Below are 23,612 nucleotides of genomic sequence, written 5' to 3'. Positions count from 1 at the left end.
TACTAATAGGAAACAGTGACAGATGTCAAGTGTGTATTGCTCCTATATATAATTTGGCCTTAAAACACAAATTCATGAGTTCCTGTTTGCTTTCGTAATCTTGGAAGGTGTCTGTCACCATGGTATCTGTGTGCTGCAGGCAGGACAGAACAAGGATCCTCTTCACACCAAAAAAAGCAGGGGTTTTTTTCCTTGGAAATGGTGTAATGCCCATCCTGAGCTGTGGGCAGAAAATGGGGGGGTACACGGGCTGGTGCTGCCGAGGGACACCCTGGATGGAGGCAGCTTGCAGGCTCCCTTCCCTCCTCCTCCTCCCTAGACAGTGCCAGCAAGCTGGGCCATGGCCAGCTGGGTACAGCTGTGGTTCCTGGAACAGGGAACATTTACCAGGGCAGATGTTTTAAAGATGCCTGAGAATTAAGGCGGTGGCGTGAATGAAGCCAGGGACCCTTCTGGCTCCTGCAGGCTTAGGAAGAATAAACCACAGCTATTGCACTTGGCTTGCGCTTTAAGCAAAAGTTGGCAGATGCATTATTTGTAATGAAAGATTAGAATACCTCCACAGCATGTTCAGCAGCAACAGACCCACAAAATGTGTGGAAGAAAACTTCTATAGGAGAGGAGGAATGGGTAAAAAAAAAAAGGTCCTGAATATAAATGGCCAGTTCAGGGACCAAGGAATATATTGGCTCTCTGATTTTTGGGGGCCTATGCTCACTTAGGTGTGTGTTGGGGTCCAACACGGACTCCAGGCAAATGCTGACAGCCTTTCTGCTGCCCGTGGGATGACAAAAACCAGAAATACTTACAGAGTGGTTGTCCTATGAAAAGGAAATGTGCATTGATCTCAGTGCAGTTCTTTTCCTCTTTAGGGGTAGTGGGAAGCATAAATTCTTTGTGTTCAAAGGAAACGATGCTTTCCTGTGCTATCTTGGGGCAGGTGGGTCCGCAACATTTCCCCAGCAAGTCCCTGCCTGCATAATGACAGCAGTCAGCTCTGCGTGGAAGTCAATTAAAGAGAAATCCCCTCAGAAACCCCAGCCAGACTTTTACACACAGTTTCTTTGGACTGGTTCTGAGTCTAACCTCGGGCTCTCAGTAGGCTCCACGTTGCACAAGTATGAGCAGCAAACCCATTCACTATGAGGAACACCATCCAGTTTCAGCTGAAAGTACCCAGAGGCTGCAGCTCTGTCCTTTTCCCTTGAAACGCAGCCCAAACTGAACTAGCCCACCTGGAGAGCATCTGGCTGGGGCTCCTCTAGGAGAGGGGAGACTAAATGGACAAGCTGGCAGGAAAGCCAGACTTTCAAAGCTGGGAAAAATCCAAACTTTTTGAAAAGTCACAATCCAAAAGCATTTGGTTAAGAAAATATCAGATCAAATGTCATCATTCGCTACTGACTGTGCTCAAAGCCATCACTAGCTGGCCGCCTTGGGTATCCGAGGACTGACTGATGCCAGGGACTCACCGGTTTTCTGGTGGGGCAGGTGGGCTTTGTGGCCCTCTGCTCCCATCTCACTGCCTGCATCGGGCAGCACGTCCTGTGCGGGGCTGCTTAGGGTTTGGGAGCTCAGGAGGGTGCTGAGCGGTGGGGGAGGTGAGGACCCAGCCAGAGGAGGTGTTCTCATACTTAGGGAGTTGTATGATGTCTGTGAAGGCCAGGAGGAGGAGGCAGCTTCAGGGTGGTTGTGACTTCCCGGCTTGCCTGCCTTCCTTCCCTGACCCAAAAGCTTCTGCAATTTAGCACAAGAGAAAGAACATAAAATGCATTTTAGAATGGGGTTAGTGTAGTGCCGGAATGGTAAAACGAAATAAATCTAATAGCTTATGATAATATGCAAACTGGCTTTTAAAACAGCACTGCATTCATCCCATGAAAGTAATAAGTATCTTATTTTTGATATATTTCTGTTTCAGAATAAACTCAACATGCCTTACTTGTACTAAAACCTTCTTTGCACTGAATAAAATAACTGTAAAGCATGTTCTTTCATCTACAAGGGCTTGTGTTCACACTCTTCACCCTTAAAAATTCAAATGAATTTCAAGTTTTTCATTGCATTGGAGAAGCAACCTATTTGATGTGGGCTTGTAAATGAGATAAATTACATATGTGTTTTGAATAACAATATCTGGTTTCTTCTTGTGAATGGTCAAGTGCAAATATACTCTCCACATATAATTAGAAATGTAGAGGGCTTAGTACAAGATTAAAAATGATCGTATCTGTCTGCTATGAAGAAAAGTAAAAAAAAAAAAAAAGAGAGAGAGAAACTTAGAAAATCATCAGACACGTGTATTCTTGTTAACCTCATGAGAGAACACCATCGTTTGAAGACAGGGCAGCAGGCAGGCTGTTGCAAGGTCTGGCAGTGTGGAGAAGCAGTGCCGGGGAGGCAACCGAGCCAGCCGCGTTGGCTGAACGGTGCTCACCGTGGCTGGAAAAGCCTTGTTGCACCCAGAACCGGCACGTTTGTAGTGGGAGGTGGCTGCCACCCACAACGTGCCCCTCTGGGCATCACGGGCTGGTGCTGCACTGGGAAATTTGATGTACTACACAGGAGGGGAGCTCTCATCTTCCACAAGATGTTATCAGTGCTCTCCTTGCATCGAAGAAATCTTCCGAATCAATCAGGTTGTCGTGGTGTAACCCCGGCTGGCAACTCGGCCCCGCTCAGCCGCTGGCTCGCTCCCCCGCAGTGGGATGGGGGAGAGAATCGGGAGGGTAACAGTGAGAAAACTGGTGGCTGAGATAAAGGCAGTTCGATAGCTGAAGCAAAGGCCGAGTGCGCAAGCAAAGCAACCCAAGGAATTCTGTCGCCGCTTCCCACGGGTGGGCAGGTCTTTATGTACAGCCCCAGCAGAGCCGGGCTCTGCGTGTAACGGGCGCTGGGAAGGCAAAGGCCATCGCTCCCAGCGTCCCCCCTTCCTCCTTCTCCCCCAGCTGTACGTGCTGAGCGTGACGCCATATGGTCTGGGGTACCCTGGGGTCAGGGGGGTCAGCTGTCCCGGCCGGGTCCCCCCAGCTCCCGGTGCCCCCCAGCTCCCGGTGCCCCCCAGCCCGCTCGCCATGGGGTGGGGTGAGGAGCAGCAGAGCCCTGGGCTCTGTGTGAGCGCTGCTCAGCAGGGACTGAGCATCCCGGGGTTATCGACGCTGTGCCCGCCACAAACCCCAGACACGGCCAGTGCCGGCCGCCGTGAAGAAAATTAACTGTACCCCAGCCCAAAGCAGCACACAGGCACACCATGAGCTCCTATAAATAAAGCTTTCCACAGCCTGTGACTGCCAGACTGGAGACAATAAGGCAGCTCCTCCGCTTTGCTCAGCAGATATTTGCTTTTTAGGGTGGTGGCGACACTAAAATAGACTCAAATAAAGAATTGCGCCCTGCAAAGTATGTCAAATGCCATCCTCCTCCTAAACTTATAGGTGTGCAACTGGTAAAAACTTTTGCCAATATAATCCTTTTCCAGCATCGAGGCTTAACTCTTTGCTTCCTGTCATTTGTTGGAATTATCTTTAAAACCGCATTTTACACGGTAACTGATTTTGTAAGTCCCAACCACAAGTGCCAGGAGCCTGGGAAGCAAGCAGGGACCGAGCGGGGAGGAGGGATGCAGCCCTGAACATGGATGCTCTTGGTTAACACGAGAGTAACTTGGGATAATCTGTGCTGGTAACCTGGAGAGCACCTGGTAGAGACACTTAACCAGAGAGGTTAATATCACCTTGGCCAAATAAGCTGTACTGCTGTTCACCGTGTGTCATACTCCTGTTTTATCCTTCCAAGCTGTGGATAGGAGCCAGGGTCACTGGCCCCACGCGGCACGCTTAGCTGGACAAAAAGCAGGTGTCTCCATGACACCTAAACCAGTTCAGCCCAAGTCTGCCCCAGCTCCCGGCAGGTTACACAAATCTCCTTTCTGTCTGCGTTGTGCCGTTGCGTTTTTGGTACCCTGCATGGGTTCCTGGGAGTGAAGCCATGGCCCTCCATGGCACTCGGGCACTGCTACCAAAGAGATGGGGGTTAAATAAGACTCGCAGGTCGGCAGCGTAGGCATGGCCTCCAGTGCGGCTCTGCCACTCCTTGGGATGAACAGCTGCGTAGCGAGGAGTTCAAAAGCCACGGGAGTTAACTGGCTGCAGATGTTCCCTCCTTCCTCCCTTTACCCCCTTTGGGTGAAGCGACAAACCAGGCTGGACCACCGGCATGCAGACATGTTATGGAGCAGGAAACCGTAGAGGAGGGGACCACCAGTACTGCCACGCCAGACCCCTGCCCCCCCCCCCCCGGGTGTCTGTGCCACAGACACGCTCTGGCGTGTGTACCACTGCTTGGTATCACCCCACCACCCCACCCCACCGGACAGCTCTAAACCCCGCGCAACCTTAAGGATGTGTTTCTTACATAGTTTTCCTATTTCTGCCAAAAAATAAACTCTCGATCCAATTAAATGGTTGAATTTAATTAAGACTAGTTGCTGGCTCTCCCTCTGCCAGACCCCAGGGCTGCAGGAATACATCCCCAACATTCTCCCTACTCCCTGTATCTGCTGGTCTGGGTCTGTAGGGACCTGCCAGAGCTGGATGCTGCCGTGTCTCCCAAAGACCGTTCCGGGGGTGCTCTGCCACATGATTAATGTTCCCCATTTCGGCCACACAGCCTGGAAAGCTCTTCTTCAAATAGATTTGGGAATGGGAACGTTTGTACGTTAAACATGGCTTCAGTGACCCAGAATATATCAAGTAAATTAGGGGGTTTAGCTTTTTTTTTTTTTTAGCAGTTATTTATAGGCCCCTCTTAACTAGTTATTTGAAATTACTGCCAAAAAAGAAAAGGAAAGAAACGGGAGAGTGCGGGAAGCGGTGATGCGCCACGCGTGCCCGTGTGCACCCTGGGGGTGGCACTGGTGGTGGCACTGGTGGTGGCACTGGTAACGAGTGACCGAGCCCACGCGAAGCCCCACGCGAAGCCGGGCCCCCCGAGCCCGGCGCAGAGCGATGGCGCAAGGCGCCCTCCCGGCCACCGGCGCTTCTCCCGGCAGAGCCACGCGGGGAGCCCGGGGCAGGCGCTGCGCACCCTGCCCGCAGGCAGCGGGGCGGGGGCTGCGGGCGCCACGGCGGCGGTTCCCGGCCCCCCCCGAGCGCCGCCCCCCGCCCGCTCCTCCCGCTGCCGCCCGCGGAGGGCGCTGCGCGCGCGGGGCCGCCTCCTCCCCGCCCCGGCCCGGGGCCGCCCCGCGGCGGCTGCAGCGGCGGCTCCGGTGCTGCGGGGGCGGCCCCGGCGAGGCGGGCGGCCCGCCCCGGGCCGGCGGTTCCCGTGCCCGGCGGGCAGGGCCGGGTCCCGGTTTGTCTGACGGGCGCCTCTCGCTTCTCTCCGGCAGGACTCCCGGGAGGATGGGATGGATTTAGGGAGCGACGCCGGCAGCAGCCGCTCCAGCTCGGAGTCCAACTCCAGCAAAGCCACGCCGTGCTCGGAGGGCAAGTCCTCGCCGTCCCCCAGCAGCCTGGACCTGGCGGCGCTGGAGGACTCGGAGGAGGAGGAGGAGGACGGGGGCTACCTGCCCTCCCCGCCGGCGCGCCGGCCGCCGCCGCGCTGCCCCGCCGGCGATGCCCGCTGCCGCGCCGCGCCCGCCCGCCGGAGCGGCTCCCCCGCCGCCGCCGCGCCCCGCCGCCCCGCCGCCTCCCGCCCGCGGCCGCCCCAGCCCCAGCGCCCGCCGCCGGTACCCCCGCAGGAGCGGCGGGCGGCGGGCGGGCGGCGGGGCGGCGGGGCGCAGCCCCCTCGGGAGCCGCAGCCGCCGGCTATGGACTGGGCGGCCCTGGAGAGGCACCTGGCCGGGCTGCAGTGCCGGGAGCAGGAGCGGGGCCAGCGGGCCAGCCCCGCCTCGGTGAGTCCCGGGGCCGGGAGGGCGGAGGAGCGGGCGGGCGGGCGGCGGGTGCGGCTGCCCCCGGGGCGGTGACTCGCTGCTCGGCCGCGGCCATGCCGGGGGAGCCGGGCTCGGCGCTGGGGGGTCGCGGTGGGGATGCCCCCCCCACCTCCCGGGACCGGCACCCGGTGGCGCTGGGGCGGCGTGGGGTCGCGCTGAGGAGGGGTACGCGCCCCCCAGCCCGGTGCGGCGGTGCCTGCGGGAAGCGGGGGGCCGGAGGAGGTACAACTTTCCCGGGGCATCTCCGGGGGGCGGCAGCGGGGACGGGCAGCGGCTGGTGCCGGCGCCCGGTGGGGGCGAGGTGCCTCCGCCAGCGCTGAGCCGGCTCCAGGGGTGGTTTTCCCTGCAAAAACTGAGGAAGAGCCGCCTTCCCGCTGGCTGGGGACACTGGCGGCGCAGTGGGGGGTGTTCCCCTTGCGGAAGGGAGGATGACAACCTGCTGTCGGCCAAGACGAAGCCTCAAAACGTGTTTTTACAGAAAACCCTGTAAATTGTTACGCGGCTGCATCATTTGCAGAGTGTTTTAGGAATTGCCCGTAACTTCGGAGATGCCAGGCGCAGCCATGGGCAGCTGAGCAGGCGCTGCACGCGTGACACCATGCCGGCGGAGACTTCCATCACATATGAATTAAAAGGAATCTACAAAATCTCCCAAAACCGCTGCAGGAGCCCTCGGATGTGATGACACACATGATGAGAGATGTGTGCTTCGCCACCATGCCCTGCGGCCTTGCTGCTGGAGCACTTCATGTTTTTTAAATTATTTTTTTTCCCTTTTTTTTAAGGCATTCCATCCCTTGACTTCCTGTGAAGTCATCTGGCTCAGGGAGGTGGGGATTTCCCCCTAAATCCTCAAGTTACACCTAATCTGAGAGAAATCTCGGTGGGTGCTGGATATGATAAATAAACTGATAGAGGAGTGGGGCAGCTGCTGTGCAGGAGGCTTTTTCCAAAGCCTGAACACTGTAGCCTCAGTGCCCTGAGGAACCAACAGGTAACATCCCTAATTACAGTCATTTGTGCAGAAACTCAGCTTAAAAAAAAAAGGGAGGGGGGGGGAAAGCAACTCATTTTTGTGGTTTGGGAGCTTATTGCTTCAGCGTTATCTGATAAACTCCTGCTGCCCAAGCTGCTGGCAGCATCAGCAGTGCTGGAAACTCTGCCTCCAGGTGTGTGCTTAACGAGGTGAGGTATCACCAAAGGAATTTTGCCTCTTCACCTCTGTAAGGATTTTCCTCCTCCATCCTTCTGTTCCCTCGTGCAAGCACGAAGGCACTGGAAGGCATTCACGGCTGCTTCACGCCCTGGCTTGTCCTGCCCAGAGTCAAGGTTTACAGCGTGTGCTTGCAGCCTGAGCACTCCTCAGCAGCATGTGGAGCCAGCTAGAGCTGCGATGGCCACCCAGATCTGGGCATCAGGGAGCCCAGTGCCTTCTGAGCATCTCCCCATGGGTAGGGCTGAGCTGCCAGTCCTCTTATGCTCACCAGCAACTGGAGTTTTCCGCTCTGCAAACATGAGTTTTTCAGTGTATGTGGCCCTGGAGAGACCTTCCTCAGCCCTTCACCCAGCCAGTGGTCCCAGAGGCACCTGAACAAGGAGCTTTCCCAGTCTCGTCTTTGCTGCTTCGATGCCCGGATTCCCCTTCCCCTGGCGCAGAGGGAGGAGGAGGAGAAGGTGTTCCAGCTCTGCTCCCTCCATTGCCTGCCTGGGGCAGAGGGAAGGGGCTGTTGGCAGCAGCCCAGGCCCTGCTGGGCAGGGGCATTGCCCCCACACACACCCCCCCCACCCTGCCAGCTAGGAGGTGTTTGATGTGGCTGTAGCACCCAGGCTTATGCCCCATCAGCTGCGGGGACTCAGTACCTTGAAGGCTAACTAAAACCAGATTGAAGAGAAGAATCTCCTTTTATGTTTGGGTTTGTTTTTTTCCTCCTGCCCTTGACATTTTCCTGTGGTTTGGTATCTTGTTATTTATAACAAAACCTTGCCTTGCCCTACTGGAAGCTCAAGTGTTTGTAAACATGAAAATCATTAAGTGAAACCATCCAGGAAGTAACTACAGAGAAACGGACTAGCTTGCTCCAACTGCTAGCAGAATATGTTAGAAAAAGGAGAATTTCAGCGCTATAGGCCTTGACTGGTGTAGTCTAAAATGATCTTGTCACCAGGGATGTGGTGTGATAGCAGCTGTTGCTGTGAGGGGAAGCATTTCCTGGGCTGGTTTGCGTTATCAGGAATCCAGTGTAGATGTTTTATTAAAGAATATAAAATCCTGAGCGAATGCTGTGAGATTAGAGGAACAGAGAGTTCTTTCTGCTGTTGGTACCTGTATTTAATTGCTTTTTATCGTGCTGCAAGAGAAGGCAGGAGAGAGGCCACTGCTCTGGGGTCTGCTCGCCGTCGGGTCAGATGTGCTGGGAGAAGAACCCTGCCCACTCCATCCCTGCCTCCTGTCCCTGGCTGGCAGCATCTGAAGCTGGTTTCAGGAGTTTCTGGTGATTGCAAGCCAGCAGTGACCTGTGCCGAGTCTTTGCAAGCCAGCAGTGACCTGTGCTGAATCCCTGCAGAGGGATGTTGGTCAGGCTGGAGTCCCAGGAGAAGAGGAAATTCACGGTTCTAAGGAAATACTCACGTGGGTTTAGGAGGTTTTCTAGGCAAGGAACATCTGGGCTGAAATGCAAGGAGTGCTCAGGAGGGCTGCAGCTGGGCTAAGAATATTTAAGCTGAAGAGGGACCTTCGGTCACCTCTGTACATGCAGAGATCTGCCCCAGGTTGCTGGGAAGGTTGGAAAAAGAGAATATTAATTACATGGGAATGGCTGTTATCTCGCTTCCCGATGTGATTGCACAACACAAAGGAGACATGAGGGGCAAGGCTGGTTCCTCAGGTTGCATACAGGGTTGAGAAGCTCCTACCGGGGGAGCGTTTGGAAGAGGCTGGTGACTTCTGCTCAGCATCAGCAGCCCTGTTAAGTGATGCTGGTGAGAGAGCACAGGACCAGCCGGGCTGGGTGGTGCTGGGCTGCAGGTCTGTCTGTCCTGGCCATGCCGTGGCCATGGGCAGGTTGTTCTCAAGGTGTGGGCTTGCTGTAATACCACCCAGGTCCCTAATGCCGCATCAGCATGGTGGCTCTGCGAGGGCTCGCATGGGCCAGGTACCCATGGGAAGATGATGTCTAGAAATGCAGGCTGTTTCCTCCTTTCTTCCCCAAATGAGGGTGAAATGACTGTTTCTGGAGCTGCGGGTCAGCCGAGCTGCCTGCAAGCCTGCTCTGGCACGCACAGACCCAATGAGTTGCGTTACATGGCTCTTGAGTCTGCCCGGCATCTACTTAAGAGAAGAAATGACATCTTTTCTGAAGGCAGTTGATGCTTAAAAGGTTCATTTAAAAGGTGGTTGGACCAATCTCATCACCCAGCTGCATGAAGCCTGCCCCCTCCCCTCTCTTTTTTTTCCCCCCCTTTGCTCAACTCCTGGCTGTATCCAAAGCGGTAACAAATGTGCCGTGAGATGATTTATGGTGCTTAGGAGCTGCTGAGGTGCTTGGGAAGCAACGGTGCTCTGCTTGCCTTTTCACTAATGGCTCTAATAAAATCCAAATCGCCATTAATGGTTTTAATATTCTTTCCATTGCATCTCCGAGGATGGTAATTACAATCAATAGGATGTATTTTCTGAAAATAATATCTGCAAATTCCGTCGTCAATTAAAAAAAAAAAAAAAAAACACTTGCAGGAGAGGAAATGGCACAGCCAGCCGACTCACCCTCGCAAAGAGACTTGGGTGCCTGTGACAGTCTGGAGATGAATGACACTACCGAATGAATTTTGCTGTCCACAAAGCAGGCTTATCGCAGGCAGTGGTGATAAAAGCTCATCCCTGCGGCCTCCAGGACTTCCGCAGAAGCCTTCTGCATGGGTAAGGGTGTGCTGGTCTGGATTTTCCCTTCTCATTGCTAAAATATTCCTGCATACACTGTGGAGACAGACAGACACCGGTTAGCTGGTGCCTTTGGCAGGACCTGTAACACATCGTGTATCAGCACCGTCTGCCCAGGCACGTCACAGCCTCAGGCATGGGGGCTCGTGTGTTTACAGTGTGTTAGGAAGTTAAATTTGTTTCCTTCTGACTTGTTTGATCCTTGAGGCTGTCTTGACTTAGTGGAGGTGGGCAGGGTGCTCCAGCTTTGCTCAGAGCTGTGTTTGATGGGCGGCCAGCTGCCCACGGGGGTCTGCAGACCCCTTTGGGGGGGACCTGGAAAGGTGGCGAAGAAGAGCCGGAGGCAGTGGTGGCAGTCCTAAACCTGCTGTGTGTAGGTTGGAAAAGTTTCAGGTCTGCATTTGAAAACGGCTGGAAAACCCTGCAAAGGGCTTAAAGGGCTAACAGGAGGTGCCAAAAGCTGTAGGATGGAAGTTATCGCAGACCGTGTTAATACCTGTTTCTTCTGCCTGTGGCTTTGTAGGTGTCTCCTCTCATGGCTGCTGAAAATTTGAAATAAATTCAAAGTATATATTGCAGTGTGGGGTGGAATCTTTAAACAATGTAATAATTGGCCATGGGCAGGGGTCTGGTATTGACCGAGCAGTAGGGCAGCTCTGGAGAGAGAGCTGGGTCAGAGCAGCTGTGGTGGAAGGAGAAATGTGTAGACCGGTCTGGCAAGAGGGAATAGAGAAATGGAGTGAGCAGCGGTGCTTCTGCACCCAACGGGCACTTCTTAAAGCCCTGCGAGAGTGTGGGTGTAGCAGGGCTGTCGGGAACAGGGGCCGGGACCAAGCGCAGAGCCCTGGTGTTGCGGCGTGTTGTCCCTACAGGCATTTAGGGAGCAAATATTTGCTTGAAGATTGACAGCGAGTTTGTTCTCGCTTAAAATAAGTAATAATTGCCTGATTGAGCTTGCTTAAAGTGTTACGTTCTTCATCCCTAGATGATGTTCGATCTTGTCTTGGCTGCAAGTGTTGGGAGAGAGAAGTAACAGCCAGGGGTTTAATGCCTGAAAGCAATTTTCCCCAGACAAGAACTGTCAGTGCATTAACTTCTGGCACACTGATTTTCAAAATCAAACTTCTACCTTGCAGGAAATTGTATTTCTGTCATTCCTGCAGCGCAGAGGTCCAGCAAGACCTTCTCTCTCCACCTGACAGCTCTTTTACCTATTCGATTTGACCATTTAACTCTTCAGCAGGCTACTGAAGAAAGTCAAGTCATGATGAGAGAGGTTCTATGGGGCAGTTCATTTGTTTTAAGGCTTAGCTGACATGAAAATCAAACCTTTTAGCTGTGGAAAATCACTGCAGTTTCAGTCAAACCGGGGGTCTGTGCCTGCTTTGTGCCGGTGTCCCTGGGTGTGCGGGACCTGCGGGGAATATTGCAGCGGGCGATGCATCACTGCCGCATTCTGCTGTGGGTGAATCAAAGCAGCACCGTACTTTGGCCGTTTTCCACCCAGCTCAAAGGTTAGATGAGGCTGGCAAGATATTAATGATTCCGCCAAAGTGTGCAATGTCATTAAGCTAAGAAAACATCTATAGGTACTCTAAAGTGCTTGTTGCTTGAAGAGCGTTGGTAATTATATGGATTGGAAAGATGTATGTTTGCTGCTTCTGAAACTCGGCCAGGCAAAATGCTCGCAATTAATAATCTGGAGCAAAAACTTTATCTCCATTGCTGCTGCAGAGCCTTTCATTAAACAGAGTGCTAAATACATGGGGTGACAGCATACGGATTCTTTTTTGATGAATGATTCTCCTTTATTCGAGTATTACTATTCTGTGAACACCTCTGTGTGATGGACCCGGGCGAGCTGGCAGTGCTTCCCAGTCGATTGGTGAGTGGTTTGTATGGGGTGTGGAAATTGCCAAAAAAAGCTGAGAACGCTGGGTGGTTCTAACACTAATTGTGTTGCAGGCAACGGTAAATCTCCCTTGACTGTACTTGTGTGCAGTACTGAAGGGCGCTATTCGTGATTGCTGACTGTATAAGGCCAATAAGTATGTTTTAAAAGAGTATTCTTGATACTGGCTATCTTAAGTAGCAAATGCTAAGGGTTTCTGAAACGAGAGGTGAGCCTATATGCAAGTCAAAATTTTTATTGTCTCAGAACATCATTTTGCTTGTGTGATCTTGAAATGATGGGATTCTGCAGTCTGGAGCCCTGTACCCCTCTCCTGCTGCACCTTGACTAATACCTTTAAATTCCCACTTAAGCCTAAGTGAGTATCTGGGGTTGAAATCGCAGTGGGCAGCAGGAACGCTTATTTGACAGGATAATAATTATGTACTTATGTATCTGTTGCTTGCACGTTGGGTGTGATAAACGCAAGGTAGTGGGTTTTTAATTCTCAGAATTGACCTGTGCTGTGTAAAACCTGTTATTTTTGCCGCTGTTATGTTGGACAGACAGCAGTTACTGCGGTTGCGCTCTGCCTGGCAGTGGAGTAGGATGGGGTGTCTGTAACACCTGGCGCTATGGCAAATAACGGTGTATGCGGAGAGAGAAATTATAGGCAGAGGGTGTTTAAAAACCATGTGAAAAGTGTTTCTTCAGTGCAACTCAAACCACGTTACAGATCTACTGAGGAGCACTCGAAAGCCAGGCTAGCTCCAACCCAGCAGCGACTGCCAGAGCTGCTGCTGACAAAGCTTTTCAGGAATGAGTATTAAACTCACCAGGCCCTCAAACTCTCGCGGGCACTTAGAAAGGTAATAAAATGCAGCAAGCAGAAAGCGATAGGGTTGAAGTCTAACCAGGCGGAGGTTGCCGGAGGAGCTGGGATGGCCAGCAGGGATTTGCTAAGCATGGAGCAGCCCCTGCTGCCCCGCCAGCGTCAGCCCTGCACGGCAGACGGGTGGGCGAGTGGTCCTGGGTCTGGCACGGAGCGATCCCTGCCTTTTCAGGGATCCTGCATCTGTAGGGCAGGGCTGCCCTCAGCTGCAAAGGTAATGGTCACGGTCGTTCCACAGGGACCTCAGGCACGTCTGCTGAAGCTCCTTATTTAAATGTTTTAAATAATACTCCAAATACTCCCAAAACCTTACCAAGTGTGTTTAGGTGCACAGCAGAATTGGCTTAGCAGTGATATGGACAGCAAGAATTGTTGAGATTTATTTCCTTATTTCTCTCTGCCTGGATTTAAAGCGGTTTTGCACTAATGGCTGCGAGTCGGAAAACCAAGTGCAACACTTGTTTATTTTTTTTAAAGTTTGTGTAGAAACTGGAAAGGCAAGAACTGGGTTTTGGCTGCATTCAGGGCGTCATTTTTCCTACTCCTAACAGAAAAAAAAAAAAAAAAATCCGTAAAATGAACGTCCGTGGTGGAAAACTGGGTCCCTGCCTCCTGCAGAGGTAGGTGGGCTTGGAGCACCTAAGCCAGGCAGTGCTCCTGCAATAACTTGGTATTGTAAACAGCATCTAGAGAGAGATTTTCCAGGCAAAACCAATCTGCTTCATGCTGTGCTTTAGATAACTCCTCAGTGCTCATGTACCATCAATACAAGTCGCTCCGGAGCAGCGATGCTGCCTGAGGCTGGTGTGCACCAGAGCCCGGTCCTGCCCTCCCCGCACATTTTGAGCACTGCTGCATCTCCTCCTGTAGTGAAGATAGGTGTGCTATTCTCCAGCATAACTTGTGCTGTCGGGGCAAGGAGCACCCCAACTGTCAGTGCCTGTAGGACAGGGAGCGGTAGGAGCGAGCGGGGGATGCTCACTGGGGTGGGCAGGCAGAGCCATGGTGCTCTTGCACCGCTGTGCTGGGGCGTGGGCGGGCAGCTTGGGGTGTATCGGCACACCCCTGCGTGGGTTTGGTTCGGAAGGGATACTTGAGATTTATTGTCTCACCTCAAGAAAGCAGAGGATAAAGGCAAAGCCAAAGGGAGCTTCCCTGTGCTGTGTGATCTAGTTTGTAAGCGCTTACATGGGAGATAAACCATTTACCAATATTTTGGCTAAGCTGCCTTTGAGAAGGTAAAATAAGCTCGCTGAACTCCAGAGCAGCTTGTGTTTGGAGGCAGTACGACTTCCCCTACTGAAATAAAATGTCTCCTTTCTTGTGTCGGGAGGCTTGTCTTTGGGAACTGATGTAGCTGATAAGCTGATACACTCGGCTGTGCAAGTTGCTGTATTGACAGCGTGGCCAGGATGCAGTGGTGCAGCCCAAAGGAGGTTTACAGGGACCACCATTTCATATTTAGAGGGGAAAATGGACTTTTATGATGCTTTTTGTGGGGGAAAGCCTATTGTGAGGTTGTATAAAATTCCCATGTTAAGTTACGAAAGTTAGGTATTATTGCCACTGGAAGGACATCTAATTTCCTAATTTTCCCCGGTGCCCCTCAGTATAGGTATTTCTTTTTTCTAAACCAAATAGCTGTTTTAAAAAATGGCATCATCTGATCAGTTGAGTGCTTTCCAAGGTTTCCCACTGTGGACTGCAGGTTAACATGGCCAGGGGCTGCTCCCCCAGCAAGGCATCCCCCAGCCGAGCATCGCAGGTGCAGGGCAGAATAGCGCTGCTAAGGAGGGCTGCAACATCTCCAGCAGCGGGGTTTGGTCTGTTTTGGCTGTTAAATCTGCAAATAATTCAACTTTTGTATGAGAAGTTTCCTTAGCTATAACTAAAAAGATGTGAAAATATTTCTTCCATCTTGCCCACTAACCTGGATCTGAAATCAATCCTGCTTCTGTAAGCAAAGCACTGATGGCTTCGGTGGAAAATGAGTTTCACTCGTACAATTATCTGCAGTTGTTGCCTTAGACCTGAGGTGCTACATAATCGCTCTTCCCCTCAAGGGTTTCCAGCTTTTTCAAGTACTCGTATCATTTTGGGGTGCTTTGTCTTTCCCTGTCGCGCCTGTGGAGTCATTTGCGTCACAGAAGTGGTAGATCTTATTTATATCAGCAATCTGGGTTTCCTGCTCAGTGGTCTATAGATCTCCTTTAAATGAGAAAATCGCGCTAAGGCCATTTATTTCAGCTGGTCCGTGATTTGTTAAAATGAAATCCGAGCGTGGCTGGGCGGGAGGAAATAGCTGCAATTCGGAGGGGCTGGGAAGGAAAGGGAAGTGCCGGGCTGAGATTTAATCCTCTCTCGGCTGGTAGATGGCAACACTAAAAAAAGAGAACTATATTAAAGTGCTTAATTCTTTATGCATACAAAAGCTGCTAGTATGTACGGTCTGTAGGGAATCGAAGTGCTTTTAGTGAGTTATTAAAAATTTAATCTAAACTTTTTATTTAATGTAATTCCTATATTGAATTTATTAAAGAGGGACTTGGGGAACTATCAGAATTCTGCACCTGAATCATGTATGACCATCCTCTTCTCTATCTCCTTTGTCTGGTAGGAGTTTGATGATAAACTATTCGTAGTAGTTAAAAATAATAAAAATCTGTGAATCATTTCTTCTTACTGAACTGTCTGTATACTGTGCATTTGCATTAATGCATAATATCCAGTCGCTTGTTATGTAGCCTGGCACAATCTAGCTGGCCTTCTCTTTCTTCTGCTTTCTCATCTATTGTTTCTCAGGTTGAAAATCACCAAGCCAGCTTCTCGCTGTGCCTTGCAAGGATGGAGGAGGCCTTTTCTTAGGAGGAAGACTCCCAGCTTGTTACTCCTGTAGGCTGGCCTGGGTGCTGTTGGGAGCGGAGGGGAAACATCCTGTAGCATTGGAAAAAACCATCTCTGGGACCTTTTCCAGTTGTCTGCTTCTGAGAAGGGCAAAGTAGGTGAAAATGAGGGCATGTGCCTGCAAACAGACCTCCGTACGGCCCCGTCTTGGCGTGGGTCTTTGGTCACTTACGTATTTTTAAAATGGCTAATATTTCCATACCTTGATAATATTTAAATTGCACAAAAAAGTTGCTTGGGAACTTATCCAGTCCTCTTCCCCGCACAAAGGCTGGATGAACTATACCTGTTTCCCAAGAAATATCAGTCCAGGCTGTCCACAAGCCGTGTGGATTAGGGTTTCTCGCATTTGACTGTCCCTATATGCCGTATTGCCAGGTATAGCTACGTGTGTGTGTGTGTGCGTGATATATATGTTTCACTCGATGTAAAGATGCGAGATGAGTTTTTGCAGTGCTGGTCCTGGGCCATTCACCATCCCAGCCCTCCGCATGGCTCAGTCCGATGCGAGGCAGCAAGCTCTGTTATCCCTAGGGAGCTGTGCTGCCATTCCAGGCTCTGAGCTCCCACCCTCTCCAGCACTTCATTTGCAGTCCCTCCTGCCTTGTTATCAACACGCTCTTGTACCCAGGAAATGATTTGGACGCAGAATTAGCTGAAGGTTAATATCAGTGAAATTGCTGATACTAATAGTGGATGCCGGAGGGCTTCTGCAGTGTCCAAAAACTCTTCTGAGGGCTTCAGCAGCCGGCTGGGGCTGAGCCTGTAGGAAGGCACGTGCTAACGAGGCTGGAGCTTGCAGCCAGTGTCATCTGTTGAATGTAACACACTGCTTAAGGCATGCCTGTTAATTGCTCTTATTTTCGGGTTTTGCACTGGACCAAACAAAACTGGAATCAAGGCTGAAGTAGTTTGAAGGTCTGGATCCAGCCCTGCAGATGTCCCTGCCTGGGTCCCCAAGGGATGGCATTTCATCCCAGAGATGAAGCGCCAGCTAGCTTGATGTAGTAGCTGCAGCTTTATGAAGTTTTTTTGCTTGTTAATGTACATGGAGGAAGACCAGTAAACATGTAACATAGCACATGCCTGATGGAGAAATAACAGCTTCTAGTAAAATAAACTTTCCACGGTGAAGGCCACCAGAGGTATCTCCGTGCCTTGGACGTGCTGCTGCTGTTTCCAACGTGGCGATGAGTGTTCCCTGGGGCAATGCCCGCTGCAGCAAAGCGGAGCACTCCTCTGCTCCCTGAAGCAGTGCCCTGAGAGCTGGGGAAACCCATGTTGTAACAGTAAGCTGTAATTGCTTTGCTGTAGCGGCTAGCATTCTCATCACCGTCTCTTTTTCCTCCCACGACTCAGGTATTTGGTATCCCCCATTCCCTTTCTCCTGCATCCCCTGAAAATCAAGCTGTGCCAGGGTCTTCAGGCCAGACCTAGGCTCTGCTCCCGAGGTGGGGTGTGGGTGTGAGTGCCAGCACAGCCCATGCCACCCCAGATGACTTCCTACAGCCCACGCATGAGATGCAGGAACGTGGCCCCAGGCAAGGACAAACAGAATGTCAAGGAATCGTAGTTATTCTAAAGAGCTTTGCTTTGCTCTCTCTGGGCGGCTGCACCAGTGGTTCTGAGCGAGCAGTGACCCGTCAGGTGCCAAAACCGACTTCTCTAGAGCAGCCAGTCACTGCGAAGAGCGAGGATGGAGCATGTGGCTTTCTCTGACCTCCAGCAGTAGCTCTTTGGGCTCAAAGACATTTTACCGATGCTTAGTAAGAGAACTGGTTGAGGGGCAGCCCCGGCCAGCCGAGAGGAAGCCGTGGGGAGGCTGTGCAGGCGTGAGCTGCTTTCTGCAGATGTGCTCCTCACTGTGGGGATGCCAGTGGAGGGGTGACTGCGATTCCCTGGTTTGCAAACCAGGGCTCCTGCCTGGCTGTTGCTCTACTTTCATGTTAAAAGGCCTTTCATTATCCCTCCGCTTGGCTTGCGGCTCCCGGCAGAGGTGATGGAGGGAGAAGCTGTGCAGCAGAAAGGAAACACCTTATCTGAGCACTTTCTTTCTGTGAGCAGCTTTTCCCCAGCTCCTTTTGCACTGATAGTTTATATTTTTGGATTTTGTCATACTGAAATTTCTCTGTAGAGGAAGTCTAAGGCCCAGAAACAGCTTCTGCTTAATGGGATATCGACAGGTTGTGCTGATACCCGATTCCTTGGGAGTTCCTGAAGCTTTGCAAAAATATCACTGGGCTTGTTTGCAGAAGGTAGGGCTTACTCCTAGAGCCACCTCAGCCTACCCCGGTGGGGCAGGGGTGTAACGGTGAGTTTACCGTCCCTGACATGGAATGCAGAAGTCCAATATACCATAAAGCGCAGAGGCTGTGGCAGGGCACAGGATGGGGCGAGTACTGCTGTTCCCCTGGCCAGCTGCAAGGCCTGAAATCAGGCCAAGGCAGGGGTTTTATTTGCAGCACTGCTCTCTTTTCTTCTTTATATCTGATTTCTTGTTTGTCTTCACGAGTGTTGAAGTACTAAAGACTTATTTCACTGCTTAATTATCATTGTTCCGTTTAAACTTGAAAATTATATTGGAGTGGTGCGTGGAGCCTGATTGCATTGTGTGGGCATTAGTTCTGCTGGGAAAGAGGCTCGGAGAGATGAATGGTGTTTCAGATAAATGTGGTGCTTCGAGAAGCTCAGAAGACAGCCCCTATCATGAGAACAAATGGTAATTCTCTGCATTTTGGCCTCGTGAACAAGGAGCCACTGTGTGCAAATGCAGCCCCGCTGCGCAGGGATGACGCGCTGCTCTCTGCTCCCAGGTATTTTGAGCCCTTCCAGGGATTTTCACATCTGAGGTGCTGGAAAGCTGCAGGCAGCCGCTGGGCTGGGGTGGCCAAGCGGTGCCAAGGCGTGACTTTGGGTGAGGTGGCCCTGGGACAGACCCTCAGAAGGCTCCAGCAAAGCCTGGGCAGCAAGGGCACAGGGCAGCAACACGTCTGCTGGGCTGAGAGGCTGGACAGTGCCACCTGGGTCCCCTTGGCACAGCGGTGGCCCTGCTTGTTTTGGTGCCGGCGGGGTGGAGCGTGGCGGAACCGGGGTGATGCTGTGATGATAAGTAGCACCAAGGGAGCAGATGGGGAGAATGGGGCTGCTGGAGCAGCCTTGGAGGAGGTTCCCACCCAGCTAAGCTGTGCTTGGTTATTGATCCCTCTGTTGTCCTATGGCTTCATCCCAAGGTGAAACAGCAAGTTGCACCTTGCCCCTTCTGATTATCCAAATTAATCCTCCAGGGCCAAGCGCTGCCTTTGCTGGGCACTCCTCCCATCAAGGGGCATGATCATCACTCAACCCAAAGGCTCAGTTTTGACACAAAGATGGTGTAAGTAAAAAACCGCAAACCTTTAAGAAACCCCTCGCATGCCTGTCTGTCAATATTGATCCGATTCCAGCAGACACCCTAAAATGAATCACTTGTGATCTTTATTCTGTTTAAAGACTCTCAGAAAGCAATACACCACATTATTAGTAGAAACTGGAGGCTGCCGGAGCTCGTCTGCTTGGAGGAAAAGAGTGCCTGAGGCAGAACAGGAGAGGGGGAAAAAATGTGATTTAAGAGACAAGAGTGTTCTCTTGCTCTTATTTGGTGCTGCTCTGCCACCCGGCAGCAGCCCAGCGTGGCTGCCTCGCTCCATGACTAATAAGGCTCAGCTGGGATCCACCCTTGCTTATCCTGTTATTTTTAGCTTTTTCCAGCCTCATACTCAGTGTGCCTGCCCTACCGAGGGGTATAGCCTCACGTCTTATTTTAAATACTGGGTTTGCACCCTGGCAGTCTCCCACAGAGGGCTGTGCAGGGATGTGCAGAGGAGTGGGCAGGGATGGGGTTTCTTTTCCTTGATGGTATTGTTTTTGGAGCTCATAACTGATATCCATTGCAAAATGTGCCATGTCTTTTAATTGTAATCAGCTTTCTGACCACGAGACAATGTGGTTTTTTTCTTTCTCAAGTGGCAATGGGGTTGGGTGTCAAACTCGGAAAATCATCTTTGTGTCCATTTTCTTAAAGGCTGAAAATGTGAAGCAAACCTAAAGCAAGAGCCCGGCTTTGCTCGCGTGGACCTGCGTTTGCTCCCACACAGTAATCACATCCTTCCAAAAAACACTGATCTCGACAGCATAGGGGTTGGAGCCTCTCTGAAGGCTCACTGATTTTTCAGAGTTGTGTGCATAGTGTAAGTAGACCCCCCTTCAAAAAAAAAAAAAAAAAAGTAGATTTCTGCCAGGCTGTGCTTGGAGCTGTGGATATCAGAGCTGTGTGAAAAAAACCCTTCTGTCTATTTTTGTCCTAGCCATGACTCAGAGGGAGGTTTGTCTCTGTAAACTCACACTTTTATTGAGGAAGCATTTAAAGGACGCTGCTGTTACCTGTTTGTATTAGTATAGTCATATTTAGGGTATTTGGCTCTGTTTGAAGATAACTTTTAATTTCAGAGTGAGTTTGTAGTATGGTTTGTTTACTTCAGCCTGCAAGTCTCTGTTCTGTGCTTTTTACCATCCATTTTGCAATTGAAATGAGTTGAAAAATAAAGCCAGCCCATAAATAAGCCCTCTCAACCATTCCCTGCAGAAACCCAAGGGAATGGAAAGGGATAGAAGGGCTCAAGGCGACTGGTAGCAGGACAATCCCGTCCCCGTCCACAGATGTTGCCCTCTGACTCCTGTGGGGTCAGTGGCTTAATTTATAATTAATAACTCTGCACCTAATTTTTGTTGTCGAATAAACATAGGTGCAGCCTGTTGGTACACGCCATGCTAAAACCTAATTAATCGCCCATATTTAAATGCAGGTTATACTGCTGTCTGCCTGCCTGCATGGCCAGAATGGCGTTTCTGGGATTTTGCTGCAATTAAAAGGGCTTAATATTTCATCCAGAAATTGCTTTTGGCCCCAGACCAGTAGCTTAATGTTTGCTATGTGTTGAGCATGGGACATGGGATTTGTGTACGTGCTACCCACTCATCAGTGTTTCCATGTAATTCCTGTCGTCCCCAGTCAGAGGAAGCCGAAGGCCACCCTGTCCTTCATCCTCTCAGGGAAAATCCCTCTTTTCTTCCTCATCTCATGCTGGTTTTTTTCCCCTGCTCTCTCTTCATTGTCAGAAAACACGTGAATTCCTCTCCCTGCCTGCTGTTAAAATGCAAGGGTGTTTAGTGGAGGCCCAATGCAACTTTATTTTTTTCAAATATAACAAATTTATGTTTGAAAAATGAAAACGAAAAATATAAATAGGAGGAGGGGTAGGCAAGCCCGCCTGCAAGCTGCACACAGCAAGCCTGAAACATGCTGCACAGTGAATTTGAAAATGCATGACTGGGGTATTAGCTTTGTTAAAAACTTCTACCAAATTTGATATCAAAGAGATCTGCTGAAGACATTACTCAGGGCTCATGCTTTTAATGATTTTCAGTTATTCTGTATCAATATTTATACAGCTGCAACTCTGGGAATCTTTTATGTGAGATTCCAGATGTTTTGAGGAGCTGTTGGGTGCCTCCCGCTGATGCCAGCATCCCCTCACCCAGGCGCAGCTTGGGGCAGAAAAGGGGCTTTTGAGCCCAAGTCAGGGGTGCAGGCTGCCGGCGGGTGCCCCCCTGTCGCAGCTGGCAGAGTGGCTGTGCCGGGCACGGGTGCCGCGGTGGCCAGTGCCTGGCTGCTCCTGGCCGAGGCAGGGGATGAGGTCGGGCACAGCTGGTCCAGGCACGCTGGCAGGGGCACGTCCTGGTGCATCGGCCAACCAGGGATGCTGCTGGGGTGGCTGCCCTGGGGCTGGTTGGCACAGCGGCAGCGGGGAGAGCTGCTGGCCGAGGTTTGGCTTTGGGTCGGTTGAGGCAATGTAAAAATAATAGGCTGTGACTGGGTGACATGTGGGTTATGCCAGCTAGCCCAACCCCTCTGCTTTCACATCGGGTCTCCTGTATGGCACTGTCTGTGTGTACAGGGCAAAAAGTGCTGGAAATGGTTTGTAGCTGATGGGATTTGCTATAAATCCTCTCCCAAATGGGACAGAAATAGCGCTGCGGAGCGAGGTGGATTGCAACATTATAATTTATTGATGCTGATGCAAAGACTTACAGGTTTGCCTCATCCTGCTGAAAAGTTCATGTTCCCCATAGCATTTTGCATACCATGAATATTGCATTTCCAAAAGTATGGTTTATTCTTAAGAATATAAATAAAATTGCAAGGAGGCAGCTGTAGCTTTCCTGTTGCTATCTCCCCACACTACTTAGGAGCTGGTAGATGAAACTGTTCTCTGTTCATTAGCAGTAAATACTTGGTGGGCTATCGTACCTGCTCATCATCAGACCGCTTGTAAATTCTCTGTTATGCATGTGTGATCCAGCTTATAAATTGTGCCATTGAAAATTAAGCCTGTGCAATGGTATCAGTGAGTCTTTCTAGATGGGTTTCATGGAAAAGTCTGGTTGTTTACTGTATGTTTTGTCACTTTTATGTCACCAGAAAGTTATAAATACTCAAGTGACTTAAATTATTCACTCCAATTCCCTGCAAAGCATTTGACATCCTGCGCATCAGAGGTATCGGAATGTGAAATTACTGTAACCTTCTGTTCCATGTTTTTGAGGGGAGAGAAAATCGTGGGTTTATTATGTAATGGCAAGGATGCTGGCTGTGGGACGTGTAGAAAATTGACAATTTTGGATGAATTCCTTACTGCTAAAAATGGAGCAGGAGGCTCTTAAAAGTGCAAGATGTGCACTGCAGCATCAAAATAAAAATGCAACAGGTACCCTTCCTGATGCTCCTTAATTCCCTGGTCACATAGGAATTCCAAAATAATAGTAACTCAGAGTAGGGTTTTTTCCCTGTGTTTCCCCAATAGCATATTTGGTCCTCAGAGGACCACAAAGAGTTTTATTCTAATGTTTCAGTGCACTTTTTATCCTAATAAATTGATCAGTTGGTACCCCCGTAATTCAGGAGGGGTTTGTAAAGCTGCTGCTACTGAAGGACTCCAGAAAGGTCCGTGAAAGTAAAAGGGGCAGGGAAGATGGAAGGACACTGTTTGGATTCTTAAACCATTATAAGTTTATCCCCTTGTAGAGAAGAGTAACACATCCAAAATGATGGAAAATGCCTCGACATCATCTTCCTTAAATAAAAAATAATAGTCTAAAGCATTATATATGCATGTAATCCAAACAAATACTCCCTTTTCCAAGCAGATGTCTGGTATTAACTGATTAAAAAATAATCTTTTTTTTTTTCTTGCTGGATTTAAACCCTGGAAAAGCTTTAGCTTGGCTTAAAGGGGGGCTAAATCCATCACTCCTAGTAAATTGTCGGCAAATAAAGCTGAAATCCCATTTTTAATTCCTGGTTCCCTGCAAGCTTGGTGTGCTTGGGCAAGTGCACGGGCTCGGGTTGAGCAGGAGCATCCCGGAGGGGCTGGTGGGGCTCGCTCGTGGTGGGCTCCCTGCCTCTCCCTCTGCTAGTCGTGCAGTGTTCACCTCTGCTGATCCAGCTGCATCCTTATTTTGAGATCTGAAGAAAAAGCGTAGTAATTTAGACTAGCTTTTTGCATCAACAAAATAGGTTGACCAATACCAACCTGAAAAATAAACTTTCCCAGCTCTCAACCTTTAAAGCCCCTCGAGGAACGACTGTGGGCTGGATAGTGTTTCTGGTGGTTTTATCGGAGATAAGGAAGCCCATCGCTAGCCTGCCTGGTTGAACGAGCACTGCTCCTGCCCTTTGCTTTCCCCTTACTAAGCTCTTAGCCTGTGTAAGTCCTCGCAGCTGGTGGGGTTCAGGCACACAGCGTGGGACATGTGTGTGTAAAAATAAATCTGTGGGACAGTGAGAAATGACAAACATGTAAGGAAAAGGGCTGTCTGTGGCTTTGGTGTGAGTAATACGTCCGGGCTCCTTCCCTTCCCTCCCACGGCAGCGGGAACCTGCCTCGCTCGGCTGCCCTCCGCTCCCAGGCAGCATGAATGGGAGGGTTTGGCTTTACTGCACAGCTACCTTTTTTTTTTTTTT

General features: G+C 50.7%; 1 protein-coding gene and 1 long non-coding RNA gene across 2 annotated transcripts in view; both read left to right on the top strand.

Annotated features, from left to right (window-relative positions):
- Positions 1 to 23,612, top strand: part of SCHIP1 (schwannomin interacting protein 1) — a 58,758-nt gene that overhangs the window by 12,777 nt on the left and 22,369 nt on the right. The window contains exon 2 of the mRNA XM_055817288.1: positions 5,387 to 5,890. Coding sequence (XP_055673263.1) covers positions 5,387 to 5,890 — 504 coding nt within the window. The remainder of the gene's footprint in view (positions 1 to 5,386; positions 5,891 to 23,612) is intronic.
- Positions 10,726 to 15,331, top strand: LOC114010460 (uncharacterized). The gene is made up of 2 exons (XR_008749422.1): positions 10,726 to 12,965; positions 13,001 to 15,331. It is a non-coding gene; the product is annotated as an uncharacterized LOC114010460 (long non-coding RNA).

The sequence above is a fragment of the Falco peregrinus genome, chromosome 12 (assembly GCF_023634155.1).
Source record: "Falco peregrinus isolate bFalPer1 chromosome 12, bFalPer1.pri, whole genome shotgun sequence".
Taxonomy (NCBI): Eukaryota; Metazoa; Chordata; class Aves; order Falconiformes; family Falconidae; genus Falco; species Falco peregrinus.
This window is presented reverse-complemented; position numbering and strand designations above follow the sequence as displayed.